Source organism: Colossoma macropomum, unplaced genomic scaffold, assembly GCF_904425465.1.
Source record: "Colossoma macropomum unplaced genomic scaffold, Colossoma_macropomum, whole genome shotgun sequence".
NCBI classification, from domain to species: domain Eukaryota; kingdom Metazoa; phylum Chordata; class Actinopteri; order Characiformes; family Serrasalmidae; genus Colossoma; species Colossoma macropomum.
In genome coordinates this window covers 9,939,567-9,958,227 of record NW_023494796.1, presented here as the reverse complement: position 1 = coordinate 9,958,227, position 18,661 = coordinate 9,939,567, and the positions used below count along the sequence as shown (strand labels likewise).

The 18,661-nt window shown below is 38.2% G+C and overlaps 1 protein-coding gene across 1 annotated transcript; it reads left to right on the top strand.

The window, feature by feature from the left end:
- The first annotated feature begins 5,826 nt into the window (after window positions 1–5,826).
- On the top strand, window positions 5,827–9,843 carry LOC118816512 (C-type lectin domain family 4 member A-like). Its single transcript, XM_036582930.1, has 4 exons — window positions 5,827–5,991; window positions 6,096–6,335; window positions 9,648–9,784; window positions 9,835–9,843. The coding sequence occupies exons 1-4, from the start codon at window positions 5,844–5,846 to the stop codon at window positions 9,841–9,843; spliced, it is 534 nt and encodes a 177-aa protein (XP_036438823.1). The 5' UTR covers window positions 5,827–5,843.
- The last annotated feature ends 8,818 nt before the right edge of the window (window positions 9,844–18,661 follow it).

Sequence of the window (18,661 nt, the reverse complement as noted above, 5' to 3'; positions counted from 1 at the left end):
ATGCAGGAAAAAGAAAAAAGTGGTATGTCAAATAACAAATCTACCACACATCTTAGCAACGATAGCCACGGTGACTGAGCCCAGTGACTGAGTGGATCAGCAATATGGTCATTGTCAAGAAATCTGAATTGAAGCTATGAATTTGCATTGACCCAAAGTATCTCAATAAGGCCATTCGCCGCTCACATTACTTTATGCTGAAAATGTGCTACATAAACTGCCCAAAGCCAAGATCTTCACACTGGTGGATGCCAGGGAGACATTTCTTCAGTGCAGTCTCACTGAAGAAAGCAGCCATATGGTGACCTTCTGGATGCCTCAGGGAAGGAAATGGTGGCTCAAAGTCCCTTTTGGGGTCTCTGTTGCCCCAGAGGTATACCACAGCAAGCAGCACGAGCTTCAAGCAATAACAACAGGTTATTTTTATGGCATGGTGGCAATAAGGTCTCCTTATTTGTTGTCTTTCTGTTCCACTCTTCAGAAAAAAATAACTTTCTGGCAAACTGTTACTTTCATGGGGTGGATTAATGTAAAACTACTTTTCTGCACTAAAGAATTGTCATTTCTAAATGTTTATAGATTTTTTGGGCCAGTTTTTAAGGCCCAGCCCTTCGTTCCAAAGCAGTTTCCTGGTTTCTCTCTCTCTCATCTGTTCATCTCTTCTGTTTATGATCAGCAGGTCTGCTCCTCTCTCTCTGCAGTCCTGTCTGCTCTCACTCCAGCTCTTCTTAGTAGAGATGTAGTAAATATTAGAGTTGAAGCAGGTCCACTCCTGGTTTTCTGATGGAAGACACAATCCTTCAATGGATAGATCCTCTGTTGTTGGTGTCTGTATGTTGAGGCTCTGCAGTATGATGCAGTTTATACAGTGCATTTTCTTTTGTAAACCCAAAATGCTACATTCAGACATTTCACTTCTTCGTTTAAAATTACAAACATTCTCTTACCCAGTTTAGAAACCTTCTTCTTGAGTCAGTTTGGTCTAACTGGTCAGTAACTGGTATCTCTCTATTGTCTGGTTGGTGTAATTGGCCTATAACTGGTCTCTTCCTACAGTCAGGTTGGTGTAACTGGTCAGTAACTGGTCTCTCTCTGCAGTCAGGCTGGTGTAACTGGTCTGTGATCAGTCTCTCTATAGTCAGGTTGGTGCAACTGGTCTGTAACTGGTCTCTCTCTGCAGTGAACTTGATCCACAGCACTGTGGTGGCAGCCAGCAGAACACACAGCAGCCCCAGAAACATCTGCTTTCTGCAGCATCAATTCCTGAAACTAGAATTGATTTTATAGTACGTACTTATGCCATTACACAATTTAGAACCTTCATAGAAATGTACTGATCAGGGAAACCATTAACTATAACCAGGTATGTGCATTTGAGGTCGCAGATTAACATCACATGTCACATTAGTCTCCAGAATGTCTTCATTTACATAGAAATCTTCATGTCAATTCTTGCTTTCAGTTGAATGAGTCAATCATTTCTCTGCTGTAATTCCTGAATTTCTATATATATCCTCTCTCATCTCTGGTTCTGTGCTCTTCCGTAATAATGCTGGAACTGGTAAAATAAAAAACAGATTTCAGTCTTGTCTCTTCTAATAATTGCAGACTACAGTCACCACAGTGCCGAGCCCTCAGAGTAACTCTGTGTCTGTGGTATTTAGCAATCTATGTGCTGTTCTCAGAACAGGAAGCTGAGGTGAGAGCCAGCGTATACAAACCACACCACCATTACTGCTTTTGCTTTTGACACTCATGGGCGTCACTATAGATTGATAGAAAGAGAACTTAGCCTTGACTGAGGGGGGTGTGGGGGCATGCTCCCCCCAGGAGGATGTTTTTAATGGGCCCAAAATGGGTTTTCATCATGAATGTTTAAAGTAGCAATAGGCAGAAAATTGATCAAAGAATTTGATAATTGAGAGAAAATAGTGTGATTCTGTTCTGTAGTTGCCCTTACATGTTTAATAGTCTAGATCATATGGTGATAGTGACATTTGACAGCATAGAAGTTATACTTTCTCAATTATTTTTTTATGTAAGTCTCACAAATGAGGATATATTAAGGGAATTGCATGTCTACAAATTCAGTATCCATTTTATCTGGTTTAAAAACACCCACTTTCTTCTTGATCACTAGCCTTTATTAGTCCCGTTTCTTCGGCTCTCAGTCTCTGTGCTCTCAGTGTTTAGTAATGTTATTTTAATTAAACTCAGATTTACAGATTTATAACTCACAGATCAAACACAACACCAGTATATGTTACACATAGTAAAAGCTCATGTGGACTTGTGGTCCACAACTCAGAAACCCTGGTCAAAAAATGTTAGAGCAGTGAACAATTACAAGGATTGTAGCAGTTTGAAAAGCCTTTATTAGTGGAACCATATATTGCTTATTTGTTGCACTAAACAGTCTCTCCTGTATTGCACTAAAATCAAAGAATATTTTTTGTGAATATTTTGTTTATTTCTGACTTTACATTTTACTCCAAAAGCTTGCTATATAAGAAATGTCTTTTGAAACATGTAGACACAAAAACAAGAAAAAAAACAAAAAACAAAGTCACCTTCAGTGGACATCACAGAGACAGGGGAAGGAGGGCGAAACAAACATGCTGGTGACACATATCAAGCTTGCCTTGGAAGAAGCCCCTACAGTATTGTAATGTTACAGAACAGTGAAGTAGTAAAGAAAAGACAATTCACTCCAAAAGGTCTGGACTGATTGTATCCAAATAGGACAAGAAAAGTTGCCATATTTTGTAATATTGACTGATCAAACTGTGAATAGTGTACTTTATTTCTTCCAAGTCTAAGAAAAGCTCGAGTATCCAGTGAGAATAAGTAGGGGGGTTATCCTTTTTCCACTTTAAGAGAATCAAGCATCCAGCAACCAGTGTCACTAAGGTGACATTTGTGGGCAGGCAAATGAACAGATTCAGATAGTACCCCAAAGATCTCTGTGAGAGGAGATGGATTCATGGGTTGGCCAGCACATCTGATATTGTAGTGAAAACTGCATTCTTTCTGGACTTCTATGAAGAACAAGTCCATTGGCACTGCCCTGGTGACACCAGGTTGGGTCAATATCTTGATCAATCCTAGATTATAGTTTCATGTCCAGTGCACACAGAAGAAGAGTGGACGTGGTGTAAGACAGTGTTTTAAAGAGTATCTGATAACTCTACAGCCAAATCTTCAGCCCATAATTTGACACAAAACATGTAGTTTATAGACCTGGAGAAATTTTAAAGAGAGCATCTATAAGAGACTGCGATGAAATATGAGGGAAACCAGTATAAACCTTTCTACAAAAGATCTTATACCACTTTACAGATTCTGAAAGTCCCATATTGAGTCCATATTTTAAGTGTGTTCTAAACTATGAGATTTTTAGAACAGACCGAAGTGCCGGAGAGGGTGGGAGTGGCAAGGGCACAAGAGGAGGATTCTATATGACACCAAGCTGGTAGAGGATTTAGGACCATCAGATGGATATTAGGTGCCCAGTAATAAAATAAAAAAAAATTAGGTAAACCCTTTCCACCCAAATACTTAGAGATAGATTTAAGTAGGGTCCTTCCAAATATATATTAAGATAGCAGCATTCAGCTTGTTATAGAAATATTAAGGAATAAAGATAGGGATACATCAAAACAAATAAAGAAACTTAGGGAGAATATTCATTTTCACTGAGCTAGTAGGTTCAGCTAAGGATCGCAGTAAAAGAGGCCAAAGAGACCAGCGCTTAAGATCAGCTTTAACACAGCCAAAAAACTTGAGACAATTTGACCTAAAAAGTTTACGTGTTAAGACAACTACAACATACAGTAAATAGGTGAGACTCTTGTTTTCTTGTAAAGATATGAATGGAAACAAAACGGTTACATTTTTCAAACATGCAGTGGTGAAACTGGCCAAACCAGAATAGTGTTTCTCTGTGGTATGTAGGTAGATAAAGCTAAGTGATCTCTCCTACTGGTTAGGACTTTAGGAGCTGAAGAGAAGACCTAACATAATTGCAAAGTGATGGAGGAATCAACCAATCACATCTTCATTTCTGCTCTAGGCAGGAAAAAAATTGTGAGAAGAAAATTCACAGTGGGTCTTCTGGAAGTTCTAGATACGTCACTCACTGAGTAGCCTAATCAGTTGGTTGTTTTAAACAGCAGCAGCTCTATACCAGCCTTTCTACTGAAAGAGTTGCTGTAAAGCTGCTACAAGGTTTAATATATGCTAATATGTTTGTCACAAGCTTTGAGTAAGCTATGGAATGTCTCTTAGAAGCTTCAGCTGTCTGTGTTTTATCTAGAACTGCTGAAAAATGTTCAAGTGAATCTCTGTTAGCTTAGCGCTAACAAATAGTAGAATTTCATAGGGCCTCTAGCAGACGTTAGCATTACCATAGAGATGTTTTGACTGAGTTTTGACTTTTATGGTCTGAATTGAAGGCCTAGCTCTAATAGTCATACCTTACTACTACATTTTTTGTAGTAGTTTTTTGTTTATTCAAAACTGTGGTTTGACTAGCTATAAATCTGTTTTTGCTAATTTGATGAATTGAGCTAAAGTTAACATTATCAACAAGAATGGCGTGGAACAGAAAAAAAAAAACATGTAAAAAGAGTGTAGGGCCAAAAGTTTCTACTGTGCCATCTTGAGGAGCTGCCCTACCCCTGCTCCAAATGGACTAAGGTTTGTTTTGAATGTTTATTTCCATCTTCATGGGCATAATATACCTGAACACTGTACCACTTTAACCTTGCATAATCTTGAAGCAGCTTGAGCTGATCAGTTCACCAACCAATCTGCACTAGCAGTAATGTTAGTGTCCTACTGACCAAAACCTTTTAATGTAACAAAAATGAAAAGATACTGATACATTTTCTTTGAATTTTGTTCATGGAATGCATCGCACTACTTTTTTGTAAATTAGAGGAACATCTTGAACAAATGGATAGAAATATGCTTAATTTTTTGTTTTTAGCTGTTTAGTTTTATTCACCATCACTCATTGAGGATTCGCTCGTGGGCACCCTCTGGCATTTTGCAGTCATGTTTTTCAATATAATAGGAGAAATAAGAAGTGGCCAGGCTCTCTGTAAACTGGCTGTGGTAGTGCTGAATGGTGCAGGTAAAAGTAATGTTTACACATGCATGACAATGATGCACACTACTCTTGTTTCATTGTTAAGTTTTAGATGGAAACAAAAGGGTTAAATTCTTTAAAGGCCAAACAGAACTTTTTTCTCTGTAGTATCTAGGTGGATACTGCTAAACAAGCTCTTCTATTGGTTACCACTTTCAGAGCTAAAGAGAAGGCCTAACACGTTCGATTCACTGCATAATTATGAAGTGGCAAAGCAATCAACCAATTGATTTCCAATAGTCAATAGTCATTCTAGGCCTTCTGTATAAATGTCAACCATTGTGGTGAATGTAGACTTTTTTATTGTCATTATTCTTGTGCTTTTTGTCATTTTTTGGTTTTATTTATATCCTTCCATCATTCCTTTTCTCTATTCTTATTTCCTTCTGTACTCTTCTTCATGTGAGCTCTCAAATAAAAAAAAGTCGAAGTAGGATTTTCAAGAGGAAGAAGTACGGGGACAAGAAGGTTAACCGTAAACTTTTGAATAATGAAAAAAGAGAAATGATACAATAACCATGAGATGAATCAATTACTATGAAAATCGTCAGCGCTTTCCCCGCAGTAGCTCCACAGAACACGTCCCTCTGTGGTTTCTTGCTCAACTTCCTGTCTGTAGTTAATGTATGAAACAACATATACAGAGTTCCACTCACATTTGAAGCTGACCTGGATCACTGCAGAGAGCAGAATGGAGATGAGTGAGAATATGTATGAAAATTCAGGATACACTGCAGACAGAAAACGGCATGACGGCAAGAATGTCTATGAAAACATGCATGCGAATGGACATACTGAGACCCGAAGAACAGGAAACAGACGGGAATCTGAGAGCTCAGGTGCACATCCCCCCTCGCTCTCTTTCAGTTTCTCTTTCCTGCAAGTGTAGTTAGGTTTAGTAAGTTAACACTCATCCACAGAGTGTGATGCTGTCTTGTTGCAGGATATGAAACAATTGGGAGCAGAAGCTGCAGGTGGGCTGCAGTGTGTCTGGGGCTGCTGTGTGTTCTCCTGCTGGCTGCCACCACAGTGCTGTGGGTTAAGTTAAACAAACTGACTACAGAGTGGGATAAGTTACAGACCAGTTACACCAACCTGACTAGAGAGAGAGACCAGTTAGAGACAAGCTACAAAAGCCTGACTGTAGAGAAGGATGGTCTTCAGCAGAAACTTTCCTATTTGGGTAAGTAGACTCATGTAAATCTGACATGAGCTTGAAGTTACATGAGAATATAGTACAAGAAAATAAGGGGTCTGAGGTCAGTCAAAATGCACAGAAATTTTAATATGACAGTCTGATATGTAAAATGAACAAGAATAAGCAGTAATAAATAGGAAAGAATTGTTGAAACTAAAAATGGTATGATACTGACATCTTTCAGTGTCGTGTGGGAGCAGGCAGTTTACCAGCTTAGTGCAGATAGGAGCAGGACTTTGTGATGAATTAATAGCCAAAAAAAAAAAATGATAATCCTTCAGTAGTTGGCATATATAAATAATATCTACCAGCAAAATAACAAAAATGAATAATCTTATTCTAATTAGAAGTTCTAAACTAGTGCTAAGCAGCCAATCACTGAACAATCACATAAATTGCTTTCTTATAGGCTACAGAAATGGCCTTTAGACAGTCAGACAGGCCACAGCTGTGGAAAGTGCACTTAAGAAAAGTGAAGACATGACAATACATTTGAATAAAGGCAAGTCTGAAACGTGGCAGTCATGTTCAGTTGTGACCAATGCAGATGGTAACCAGATATACAGGACTGTGGGCGGGAGCGGGACAGAATGTATAGGTTGCAGACAGGAGGGGGGCAAACCATGCAGGTTTTTTGTGGGAGTGGGATGAAATCTTGCGGGGGCGGGACTGAAAAAAAGGGTCCTCTGCATGACATCACTTTTTCTTTTTTGATCCCAATACTGAAACTTTAAGTATCAGATGATACTGATCCACAATTTCTTCATCTAAAACTACTAATGCAAATTACTCACTCTACTAACACGCTACAACCCCACAGGAAGAAACACACAGCTAACAACATCACATCACAGTGTGATTGTGTGACATTTTATGATAGGTTTGTTACAGGATTTGATCAGATTCATTTATTATTTCCTTCTGCTTTCTAAATCAGCATTTTTAGCTAATATCAACCCAACGGCAATACTCATCAATACCGATATGCCATCTCTAGCTAAAACAGCTGGGAAAATTGTAGATGGTGACATGAATAACAGAAGAGTATACAGAAAGGCCCTGACTGTCAATATAGGCACCCAAGTTTGAGTTGCCAAAGAAGTCAAGAAAAACATGCATAGGAGATCTTACAATAATTAGACCTTTAAGGATGTATCATTATTTTGTAGTTCACCATTAGAATCTGGACAAACCCTGGGACAAAGGCAGATGTGTCCACTGGTGAACCAAGACTATTAGAACTAGGGCTATAAATGTTAAAACTTTGTTAAAAACAAGCAAAATAAAACTTCTGCAACAATGCTAATGTCAGCTGGTGCCTCTATGAGATTCTAGTAGTATGTTAGCACTAAGATAATGGTGATTCACATGAACATTTTTTGTCCATTCTAGATTAAACGTGGGCATTTCAAGCTTGTAAAAGACACTCCATGTCTTCTTTAAAGCAGGAAACAGACATAATATACAATACATTGCAGTTTTACAGTGACTCCTTCAGTAAGGAGCCCTGGCACAGAGCTCCCACCACTGTTTTACATTTTTAACAACTGACTGAAACGCATTGGTTAGTCTACCACTGATACTCATAGTCTGTGACGTATCAAGGACTTTCAGAGGGCCCAGTGTGACATTTTTTCTCACAAAAGTGGTTGCGTACACTGTAAATCAAATGACTGGTTGATTCCAATATCAGTTTCTAATTGTGTTACTGGTTAATTTTGAGTTAGGCGTTTAGTTTAGCTCCTGAAGTCCTATCCATTGGCCATTTGGCTGTACCTACCTAAATACCAAGGAAAATCAATTAAAAATTACAGATATGTTTTTTTATTTTTATTTCACTGAAACCATTAGTTCTAGAAGGCCTTGAGGTTTCCCTTTACCTTTACCTTTTGGGGATTTTTGAAAATGACTGCTATTGCTATGTTACAAATTCAGTAAATGGTAAATCTTCAGTAAAACTGTGTGGACTAGGCCTATACATTAGTTGCAGGAAATATGTTTATATGCAGGGAATGTATTTGGCTGTGATGTTAGATGTAGACTAGTGCCATTCCATTTAATCTCTGCAGAATTTAAAAACTACTGACTATTGTCAATGCTTGATCAATCCCACACTGTAAATCTAACAATTTCATTAGTTGTAGTTGTGCTGCTTACATCATACCAGCGACAGCCTGCATGTTTTACACTTCTAGGGAAGTTACAAATACTATAAGTGCATTGTTGAAGGAACAGAATGGTTTTATTTTCCCAACGTAAATTATTATACTCAGCTTCCATTCATACACCAAAAACAACAACTCAAACTATAACTAGCTAACTGAGGCATAATGATATTATATTATAACACAGTTCACAGATGGAAAAATTATGATGCAACATGGAAAAATTATAATGCAGTTTCAGTTCCTCATGTATATCACTGTTGTCGGAAGAAAGCCTTGTATCTTCATTTTTGACGTTTTTCAGTTTTTTCACATAATTTGAAAGAACCTGTTGCTCTTTACATCGTATGTAAATATCACGATGAATGGACTGAAAGAAACGGCCCAAACTAACTTGGGAAAAAGTCTGGTTCCATTGACTTCCATTAAAAGTAAAGTATGTTTTTTTTTCCTTCTCCTGCAAAGTTACCATTTTGGAGATACAAGGTTTTCTTCCAACAACAGCGATATGCATTTAAGGGAGGATCTCAGAATAGAGATACGCACCTATTTAAATGTCCCGCTCGGTTTACCAAACTTTGATCAAGTAGTGGTTCTGGGTGGATTTTTCTCCACCTTTTAAAACTGTCTCGAAAATGTGGGGAGGCTTCCTTTAACGGCAGACACAATGCTAGACAGAAGTATGTGGAAAATAACATTAACTCTCAAAATCAAATATCATATCTGAGAAAATGCGGTGAAAAATGGGAGTGCAGTATGCTGGCACAGTGTTACTGTACCAATTCATTAATATTTAGTCATCTGTTTTGTATCCAGCTTGTTTGACAGTGCCACTCCTTCGCTGTGCTTGTAAAACCACACTCCTCATGAGCACAAAGTTAGTAGATGGTCCTGTACGCAGATTGAAGTTCTCTGTGCAGCACTAAAAGAATTGACTGTTAATTTCAGGCACACTGTCAATGCATTTTGTGGTTAAACTTTACAACCAGCCCAACTCTTTCAAAACTGATTTTTTTCCCACAAATATATCCCCAGAGTTATTCCACACCTTCTCACAGAATTCACTGTATTCCTGTGTTTGAATAGAAAGTTCCCATTTAGTCTGACTAATGTAAATTATATATAAATGAAGCCGACCAGCAGGGATGGATCTACTTCAGCTCCAGTGTTTACTACATCTCTACTGAGAAGAAGAACTGGAGTGAGAGCAGACAGGACTGCAGACAGAGAGGAGCAGACCTGCTGATCATAAACAGCAGAGAAGAACAGGTGAGAGAGTTTCTACTCTGTTTGACTCTAAATGGTCTGTGGAGGTTTAGAATGATTAGGTATAGTCTAAACTCTAATGTGCTTCACATGTGTAACCAAATATCACACTTCAACAGGACTTTACTGAAATGTTGAGAAGAGGTCAGATAGTTTGGATTGGTCTAACTGACCTAGACAAAGAGGGAATCTGGAAATGGGTGGACAGCTCAGCACTGACCACTGGGTAAGAAATCACTGAACTAAACTCTGGTCATGGTGCAGTTACTGAGTCTTACTCTGCGTCCACACTGGCAGCGACGCGTCGCTTCTAAATAACTTCAGAGTCGAACACGCAACAAAGCTGAGCGAAGTTTAACCTTATGCAAATTAGGAACAAAGCGATCTGACGATTAGCAATGGGAATTAAGCAGGGTGGTACCTGCTTTAGCCCCTTGCTAGGTTTCTGGGTATTTGTTCATTCAGTACATTGAAGGTGACCCTCATTTACAGTGTAGCCAGGCATTATACACGAAAAACAACAAGGGATTTAAAAGAGTAAACAAATTTATGACTGTAAAATTATAGCAAAGAAAACAAAGTAAGGCCAAAGTTGTTATTAAAAACAGTACATTAGACAAATTCACATAAAGAAATTTGAAAACAAATATGATAAACAAATCATAATCAAATAAAACCATTAAGCAGATTAGTAATAAAAATAAATAAAGCATCTGAGTAGGATGAGAAAAAAAATAACTAATAGGATTAATTAATAGGGAACAACATCAAATAAATGACACCCATAATAATAATAGTAATAATAATAGTAATAATAACAATAATTTGACCATGAAAACATCTGAAAAAGCTTGAAACCAAATCAACTAAAGCAGCTGCAGGCTGAGTGGAGGAGAGATTAAAACACTAAAATGGAGTTTTAGAGATTCCTGTAGTAAATTCCTGCTGGTTTGTGCGCTGCAGCTAAAGCAGATTACTTAATAAGCCAGTTTAGTAAAAGGTCTCAGCACCTGAAAGATGATCCAGTCAGCTGAATGAGTTTGATGGTTAGTACTGGGTGGGAAGGCCTCTGATTTGCAGTCAGATTGATTTTTCTGTGCACTCTGTAGCCAGTAAAGTGCGGAGTGTCATGGCATTAACTTGCATTTACTTGGTGTCCGTGAAACCATGGCAACCAACTCAAGTTCAGTTCAAGTTCAGAAACACCCACAGGAGTTGAGTGACCAATTATTTAGACAAAAAGAGGTGAAATATCGGTGATGGTGTGAACGCAGGGTGACTCCTCACTGCTCTGATAAACACAGTGGATTCTCTGATTCTCTCTTTCAGGTTCTGGGGACGTAATGAACCCAACAGTTTTGCAGGAGATGAGGACTGTGTTGTTACTGGCCATACGCCTGATCCTTTACAGAACTGGGCTGATTATCCCTGTAATCACCAGTTTGCTTGGATTTGTGAGAAGAGAATATTTAGCTGAACTGCTCATGTGAGGAAAAAGAGCATAATATAATATAAACCATAATTATCAGGCTTTAATTGCATTATTGCACTGATGTCTGTTGATTTTTCTAATGATAGAAGAAACAGATGTGTAGAGATAAAATATAAGATGACCCACAGCTGGTAGCTTGCAAACCACTAAAACTTGTAAAATGGAAGCAGTATGACTGTTACTGACTTCTGCAGATGCACAACATGCTGGGATATATTTAATATTTCTATCTTTGTCTTCTGTAATAATAGTTTAATCTAATTATTCTCTCCAGAAAAGCATTTTTGTAACATCTGCACTGTAAAAAGCACGGTCTTTTTCTGTTTTCTTCTTTATTGTTTTACAGATTTTATTATGCTTTCTGTGAATTTACAGACAATACCCATAAAATAACTTTATGCAGGGCCAAAAATTCTGTACATCTACAATAAAAACCTTTAGTATTTTACTTATAAACTTCTCTATTAAATGACTAACTTTCCATATAGTGGACACATTTTCAAGAAAACATCAAAACATACTTTTTTTTCCTTCTGGCAGGACATTGCTCTTGTTCTACACATAAATAACATCTTCACACCGCATTAAAACTATTTATTACAGAAAATGTTTTACAGTATGCATGAATTCCTTTTAACCTCAAAACTGCCCTAGTGCACATTTACAACATATGCCATTACAAATCAATCAGTTTAAAAAAGCTCCACACATGATAGTCGCTATGGATGAACTGCATAATATTAAGATATTTAAATTTCATACAAAGCAATTTTTGATGTGGCACAAATCTAAATCACAGTTTCGTTTGAAACAGCCAGTCAAACTTAACAACCCCCTAAACAACAAAGCAGAAGAACTAGAAGCCTGTGCTGTTCAATTTATAAACTTTTTATAATCTTTATAAATGGGTTTGTGGACAGTGTTGTTGCTCACATGAGGTTTGCTTACTTTACCGATCAGTAAGTTCTCCAGTTCAGTGAGGAACTTCAACAACTCGGTTGTTTCTCATGGTGTTTTTTTTTCCTTTCTGCTCTGATTTGATCTCTCATCCCATGTTGATGAACAGGAATAACTCCCTAAGAGCAAGAGGAAGAAACCGTGAGAGAAACGAAGACTAAAAAGGGGAACCTAACCTCCTCTGGTCGACGCTGGATAGCGAAACAATAATAAAATTAGTCATGTGAATAGAGGATGGGATCTTTACAATTACACAAATACAAATACACAATAATGAATATAGAATCATAGAGAAGAAACCAGTCGTCATTGGATAGAAGTATTTAGATTAACCAATGAAAATGAGAGTTAACATCAGTGACCATTTTCACAGGTGCATCAGTGTGAAACAAAGCTAGTTAGTATGAATATGAGAAGAACTCAGTATATTGTGAGTGAGTGAAAATGTCTATGATTAAATTGGTTCAGTTTGAGGGACCACCAGAGAACCCCCACTGACCAGATATTAAATGGAGGACAGATCATTATCAATAACCCATATTTTCTGTGCATCAGAAAATTCTGCTTGCTCAGACAGTATGGTGCAATCAGGGAAACCCCAGCAGAAAGAATTACAGTAAAAGAATAAAACTGGTCTTACTGTCAACCTAAAACTGACAGCCAGCAGAGGTCATGTGGTCAGAAACTAACCACAGTTTAATGCCAAACTAAATGAAGTATGATCAGTAAGGAAAATGCCAAGTACAGTGATTTTTTTTTTTTTTCAATTGAGACAAAACAATAGTCAGATTATGTGATATGAGGCCCCCATGAGCCAAGGGCCCCATGAAAATATAAATAAAAAAATAGATATATTGAACATGTTGATATACATAATTTCCAAAAAAGTTGGGGGCTGTGCAAAATGTAAATAAAAACAAAACGCAATGATGTGCAAATTATTTAAACCCTATATTTAATTGAGAATAGTACAAAGACAACATATCAAATTTTATTGTTTTTTGAAAAATATATGCCCATTTTGAATTTGATGCCAACAACACATTCCAAAAAAGTTGGATGGGGGCAACAAAAGGCTGGTAAAGTTGTGTAATGCTAAAAATATCTAGTGGTTAATTGGCAACAGGTCAGTAACATGATTGGGTATAAAAGAGCATCCTAGAGAGGCTGAGTCTTTCAGAAGTAAAGATGGGGAAGGGTTCACCACTCAAAGACTGCACGATCAAATTGTGTAACAATTCCAGAATAACGTTTCTCAACGCAAAAGAGCAAAGAACTTTTGCTTTTCATCATCTACGATACATAGTAACATTAAAAGATTCAAAGAATCTGGAGAAATCACTGTATGCAAGGAACAAGGCTGAAAACCAATACTGGCTGGCCATGTTTTTTGGGCCCTCAGGCGGCACTGCTTTAAAAACAGACATGATTCTGTAGTGGAAATCACTGCATGCACTCAAACACTTCTGAAAAACACTGTCTGTGAAAACAGTTTGTCACTGCATCAACAAATGCAAGTGAAAACTCTCAAACGCAAAGAGGAAAACATATATAAACAGGATCCAGGAATGCTGCCACCTTCTCTGGGCCTGAGCTTATTTACAATGGATTGAGGGAAAGTGGAAAAGTGTCCTGTGGTCCGATGGATCAAAATTTACAATTCTTTTTGGAAATCATGGACACTGTGTCCTCCGGGCTAAAGAGCACTCAGCTTGCTATCAGTGTACAGTTCAAAAGCCAGTATTCATGATGGTATAGGGGTGCATTAGTGCACATGGCATGGGTGACTGGCACATCTGTGAAGGCATCATTAATGCTGAACAATATATACATGTTTTGGCAACATATGCTGCCATCCAGATGACGTCTTTTTCAGGGAAGACCTGCTTATTTCAGCAAGACAATGTCAAACCACATTCTGCATTTATTACAGGAACTTGGCTCTGTTGTAAAAGAGTCCAGGTGCTAAACTGCCCTGCCTGAAGTCCAGACCTGTCACTGAAAACATATGGAGGGTTATGAAATGAAAAATATGACAATGGAGATCCCGAACTGTTGAGCAGCTGAAATCAAACAAGAATGGGAAAACATTTCACTTTCAAAACTACAGCAGTGTCTCCTCAGTTCCCAAACACTTACAGAGTGTTGTTAAAAGAAAAGGTGATGAAACACAGTGACCCCATCCCAACTTTTTTGGAATATGTTGTTGGCATCAAATTCAAAATGGGCATATATTTTTCAAAAAACAATAAACAGTTCTTTTTTTTTTCAATTTTTACCCGGTTTTCTCCCCAATTTAGTCTTTGCCAATTCCACCCGCTTGTTAGGACTCCCCCAATCACACACGACGCTATCAACACTAGGAGGGCGAGGCTAACACAGGCTTCCTCCGAGACCTGTGAAACCAGCCACCACTTCTTTTCGAACTGCCGCTCACGCAACGTCTTTGGACAGCTGAACGCGCTCGGAGGAAAGCGTCAACTGCCAGATCTGTTACGTCAGCTAACAGACGCCTGTGTTGACTAGCATCGTGCTTAGTGAGTGATGGGGGGAGAAAGGCAGCCATCCCACCCACCCAGAGAGAGCGAGGCCAATTGTGCTCTCTTGGACTCCCAGCTACCGATGGCTGTAGCATCACCAGGGATCGAACTTGCGATCTCCTGATGATAGGGCCAACGCTTAGACGGCCACTCGGGAGCCCCATCAGGTTCAACGTTTGATATGTTGTCTTTGTAGTATTTTCCTTTAAAAATATGGTTTACATGATTTGCATATCATTGTATTCTATTTTTATTTACATTCTGCACAGCGTCCCAAATTTTGGAAATGGGGTTGTAAAAAACCCAATTCCACTATATTTATGCACTTTAAAATATCTTTAAAATAGCTGCTATTTGTGATTGTAGCATTTATTTTCAGTCATTTCAATGCAGCGTCAGTCAACAGTCATGGTTTTAATAGACTATTCCATGTTGTTATTGAGAGATAACCTACACTACAGAGAGGAGGTTTTATTGGTGGGATTTTTTAAGTGTTGGGAGGGAAAATCAAATAAAGTCATCTAAGAGTAACAGAGAAACATAAAGAGTGGGAGAAAAGCAAAACGTTTGTTTTTTCAGTCAGAACAGAGTGCTGCCCAAGCTTAGCATAATGCTAGCATTAATGTTAGTATAGCTAGCTACAGTGTTGGAGGAATTAATCCTAAAAAAAGTAATCCATTACAAGTTACTGAGGACGTCTATAGAAATGTGATGAGATTACATTACTTACTTCCTGGAAATAGTAATCACAATATTCATCACTTTATTTCTAAGTCTTCTCTCTCTTACTGAGCCCCTCTGGTGACATCCTGTATAAAAAAATATTAGGTGTGGCCATGCCATATTAACGCATGGGAATGAGATCTTAATGCATGGCCATGACTTCATAAGGCGTGGCAACAAAATCATTTAGTTGTGACCACGACTTAGTACGGCATGGCTTCAGGATCCTTTTATGTTAGCCACTGCTAACCTAAAGCGTACAGAACTGGATATATGCTCTCAGGAGATTCATGTATGTGACTGTCCAAGAAAGGTAAGCCTGGCTTTCTATAAGCTAACATTAACAGTTTTACCCAAAACAAGCTCTGTCATCTTTCACATATTTGGATTAGTTGTGTAGAGGACACAGTTGTTACATATGTCACTGGGTTTAACTGGTCTACTGCGGTAGCTAAGGAAGCAGTGTTTGCTTCCACGACATCCTTAGCCATAAACCATTAAGAAGCAACTTTTACATGAATGACTTAATGGTAAACTAGCATTTTAAGATAGCTAACATCAAGCTGGGTTGCTGGGTTATGATCATGGTCACTGAACCTCGTGTTTGTGACTAGGGACTTGTCAATTAGACACAGGTGGATTAACTCAGATTAAATGCTTTCCAAGTCAGTGAATGTATTTTATGAATATCTTTTCATTGCAGTTTGTAAGCAAAAAAAAACATAAACGTGTAACTTCTCCTGTTTCTTTTTTTAAAGCTTTCTGGCATATCTGTTGTTCTATTGTCATCTAACCTATTGCTTACTACGGTATGAGTGTGATCAGCATATCTATGTTGGTGTAAACATGCCACTAATCAGTCAGTTTAATTTCACAGAATGATTGTTCAGTAATTCCACTGATGTCTGGGCAAGACCTTTTCAAATGGTGTCTCCAAGCCCCCAAAGCTGCAGGATCATGTTTGTGACATCCGTGACTTTTCACAAAATGTAACAACATGTAGACTTAACTGTTCTGTAGGACAGATGTAAGTGATGAGACTCTGAGTGGCAACATCAGGTCTGACCAAGAACAACAAGGACAAAGCATGTTTACAGAAGGAAACAGGCTAGAATGACAAAACGAAGAAGAAACAGAAGCTTGATGAGCAGATAAGATCCGTCTGAACACAAACTTCAGTGAAAAGAATGAGACTCTGATAATACTGACCTTTTTGTTCAAAGGCCTTAACGTGGTTAGCGTCCCAAATTGTCTTCCTTTCAAATAGTGAACTAGAAATAGTTCAGAATCTGGAATATTTCTTCTTATTTTTACTGATCAGAAACTTTCTTTGGTTTCAATTTTTCACAATTCTAAAACTTTCTGTTAAAATCTCAGAATTTCAATGTGCTTTCAGACTTTTGGCCCCCACTGTACGCAGTATGACAGACTATGAACTGATATTGGCTTTTTGGACTACATATTGGAAAAAATATTTTTATGTTGAATTTGACTTGTGATTATTCTGATCAGTGTAAAAATATTGGCTGTTAATTACTTAAGAATGCACAGTAAAATTGCTCCACAGTTGGTAGGTACAGAGTATGATGACCTCTGAACCTATATATACTGCTTTTATGGACTATTTGTTGGAAATGGCCATTTTATAATTTGTTGAATTTGACATATTGGCCAATTACATGGACCAACAAAGTAAAATGCAGTAACAGTTTATATTTGGTATATGCACAGTATGTAAGGCTCTAAACTGGTTTATGGGTTACTCATTTGTTAAAATTTGACTTCATTCATTCAGTTATATGGACACAGCTGAGGATTTTGGCTGTCATTTGCTTTTAAGAATGCTACCAGTTCATATTTGGCATGTGTAAAGTATGTGTGACTGTCAGTCAAAATCTCTGAAAGTGCTCCACAAAGACCACTTTACATTGTGTTAAATTTGACTTATGATCTGAGCAAAGGGCTCTTGCTGCTTAGAGTGTAATAACCATGCAATCAACCTTTATGTGTGCCTGTTTAACCATTTTTTTGACGAAAAATAAATGTCTTATATAAACGGGTCTGCCTGTGCTGCTGGCTGCCAGCAGGGGGGCGATGGAAGTGAGGCACTGTTACTCCAGAAGACTCAAAATCCCAGAATACCAAGGGGTAATTAGTGCCAACAAGGCGCACCTCTTGGTACCGGCACTTAAGGCTGAGGCAGCCAGCTCTCTCTTGTCACACCTTTGTAGAGGGCTGACTGGTATGGTACTTTAGCCCAGGTGGGTATAAAGACAAAAAGAATGAGAAAAAAGGAGAAAAAGTGAAAACAGACAAAGAGGAGAAAACAGAGCATTGCTCTAAGCTAGTTGACAGAAAAGAAAAGAGATAAAGGAAAGAAGGACAAAGAAATATCGTTTTGATTTAAGACAAGGAAAAAAAGTTCCCCATCTCTCCTTTGAGAGGTGATTTGGTTTGGTCATTTAGTCGCTTTCTTGAATTCATCCTTCGTTTGTGTGATGCCATTTTGGCATCTTCTTTGTTTGTTTTTTCCCGCCTATCATACTATAGAACTACCAACAAGGTGAATAAGTATTTTTATAGATTATTTTCACTTATCAGTTTTAAGACCCCTTCTCATGGGTTTTCCTCTCTGCGCTGGGGTTTGCTCCCTGACCATCCTGTGACAGTTTCAGTTAGTCAAGTCAAAGTTTATTTATATAGCACTTTTTACAACAGGTGTTGTCACAAAACAGCTTTACAGAAAAACCCAAGCCCCCATGAGCGTCGCCAATGGTGACAGTGGCAAGGAAAAACTCCCTAAGAGCAGGAGGAAGAAACCTTGAAAGGAACCAAGACTCAAAAGGGGAAGTCCTCCTCCTCTAGCAGCTCTGGTGGCTCCCATGTGGCGGCTCAGGCAAACGTCGCTCAGAGAGAGTGATTGATTGATTGATTGATTGATTGTTTGTTTGATTGATTGATTGATTAACAGAACAGACGGGCAGATATTACATCTTGTCATAAGATTTAGTGCATGTAAATCCTGGAGAATAATTCCATGATGCTGGTAGCTCCTTGATGTTCCAGAATTATCTATCAGGATCAAGCAGGGAGGACAGTCATCAGCTCATAGAGAAGATGGAATGAGAGAGAGGCAAACAATTTGGAAGTTAAGTTCAGTTTATGGAG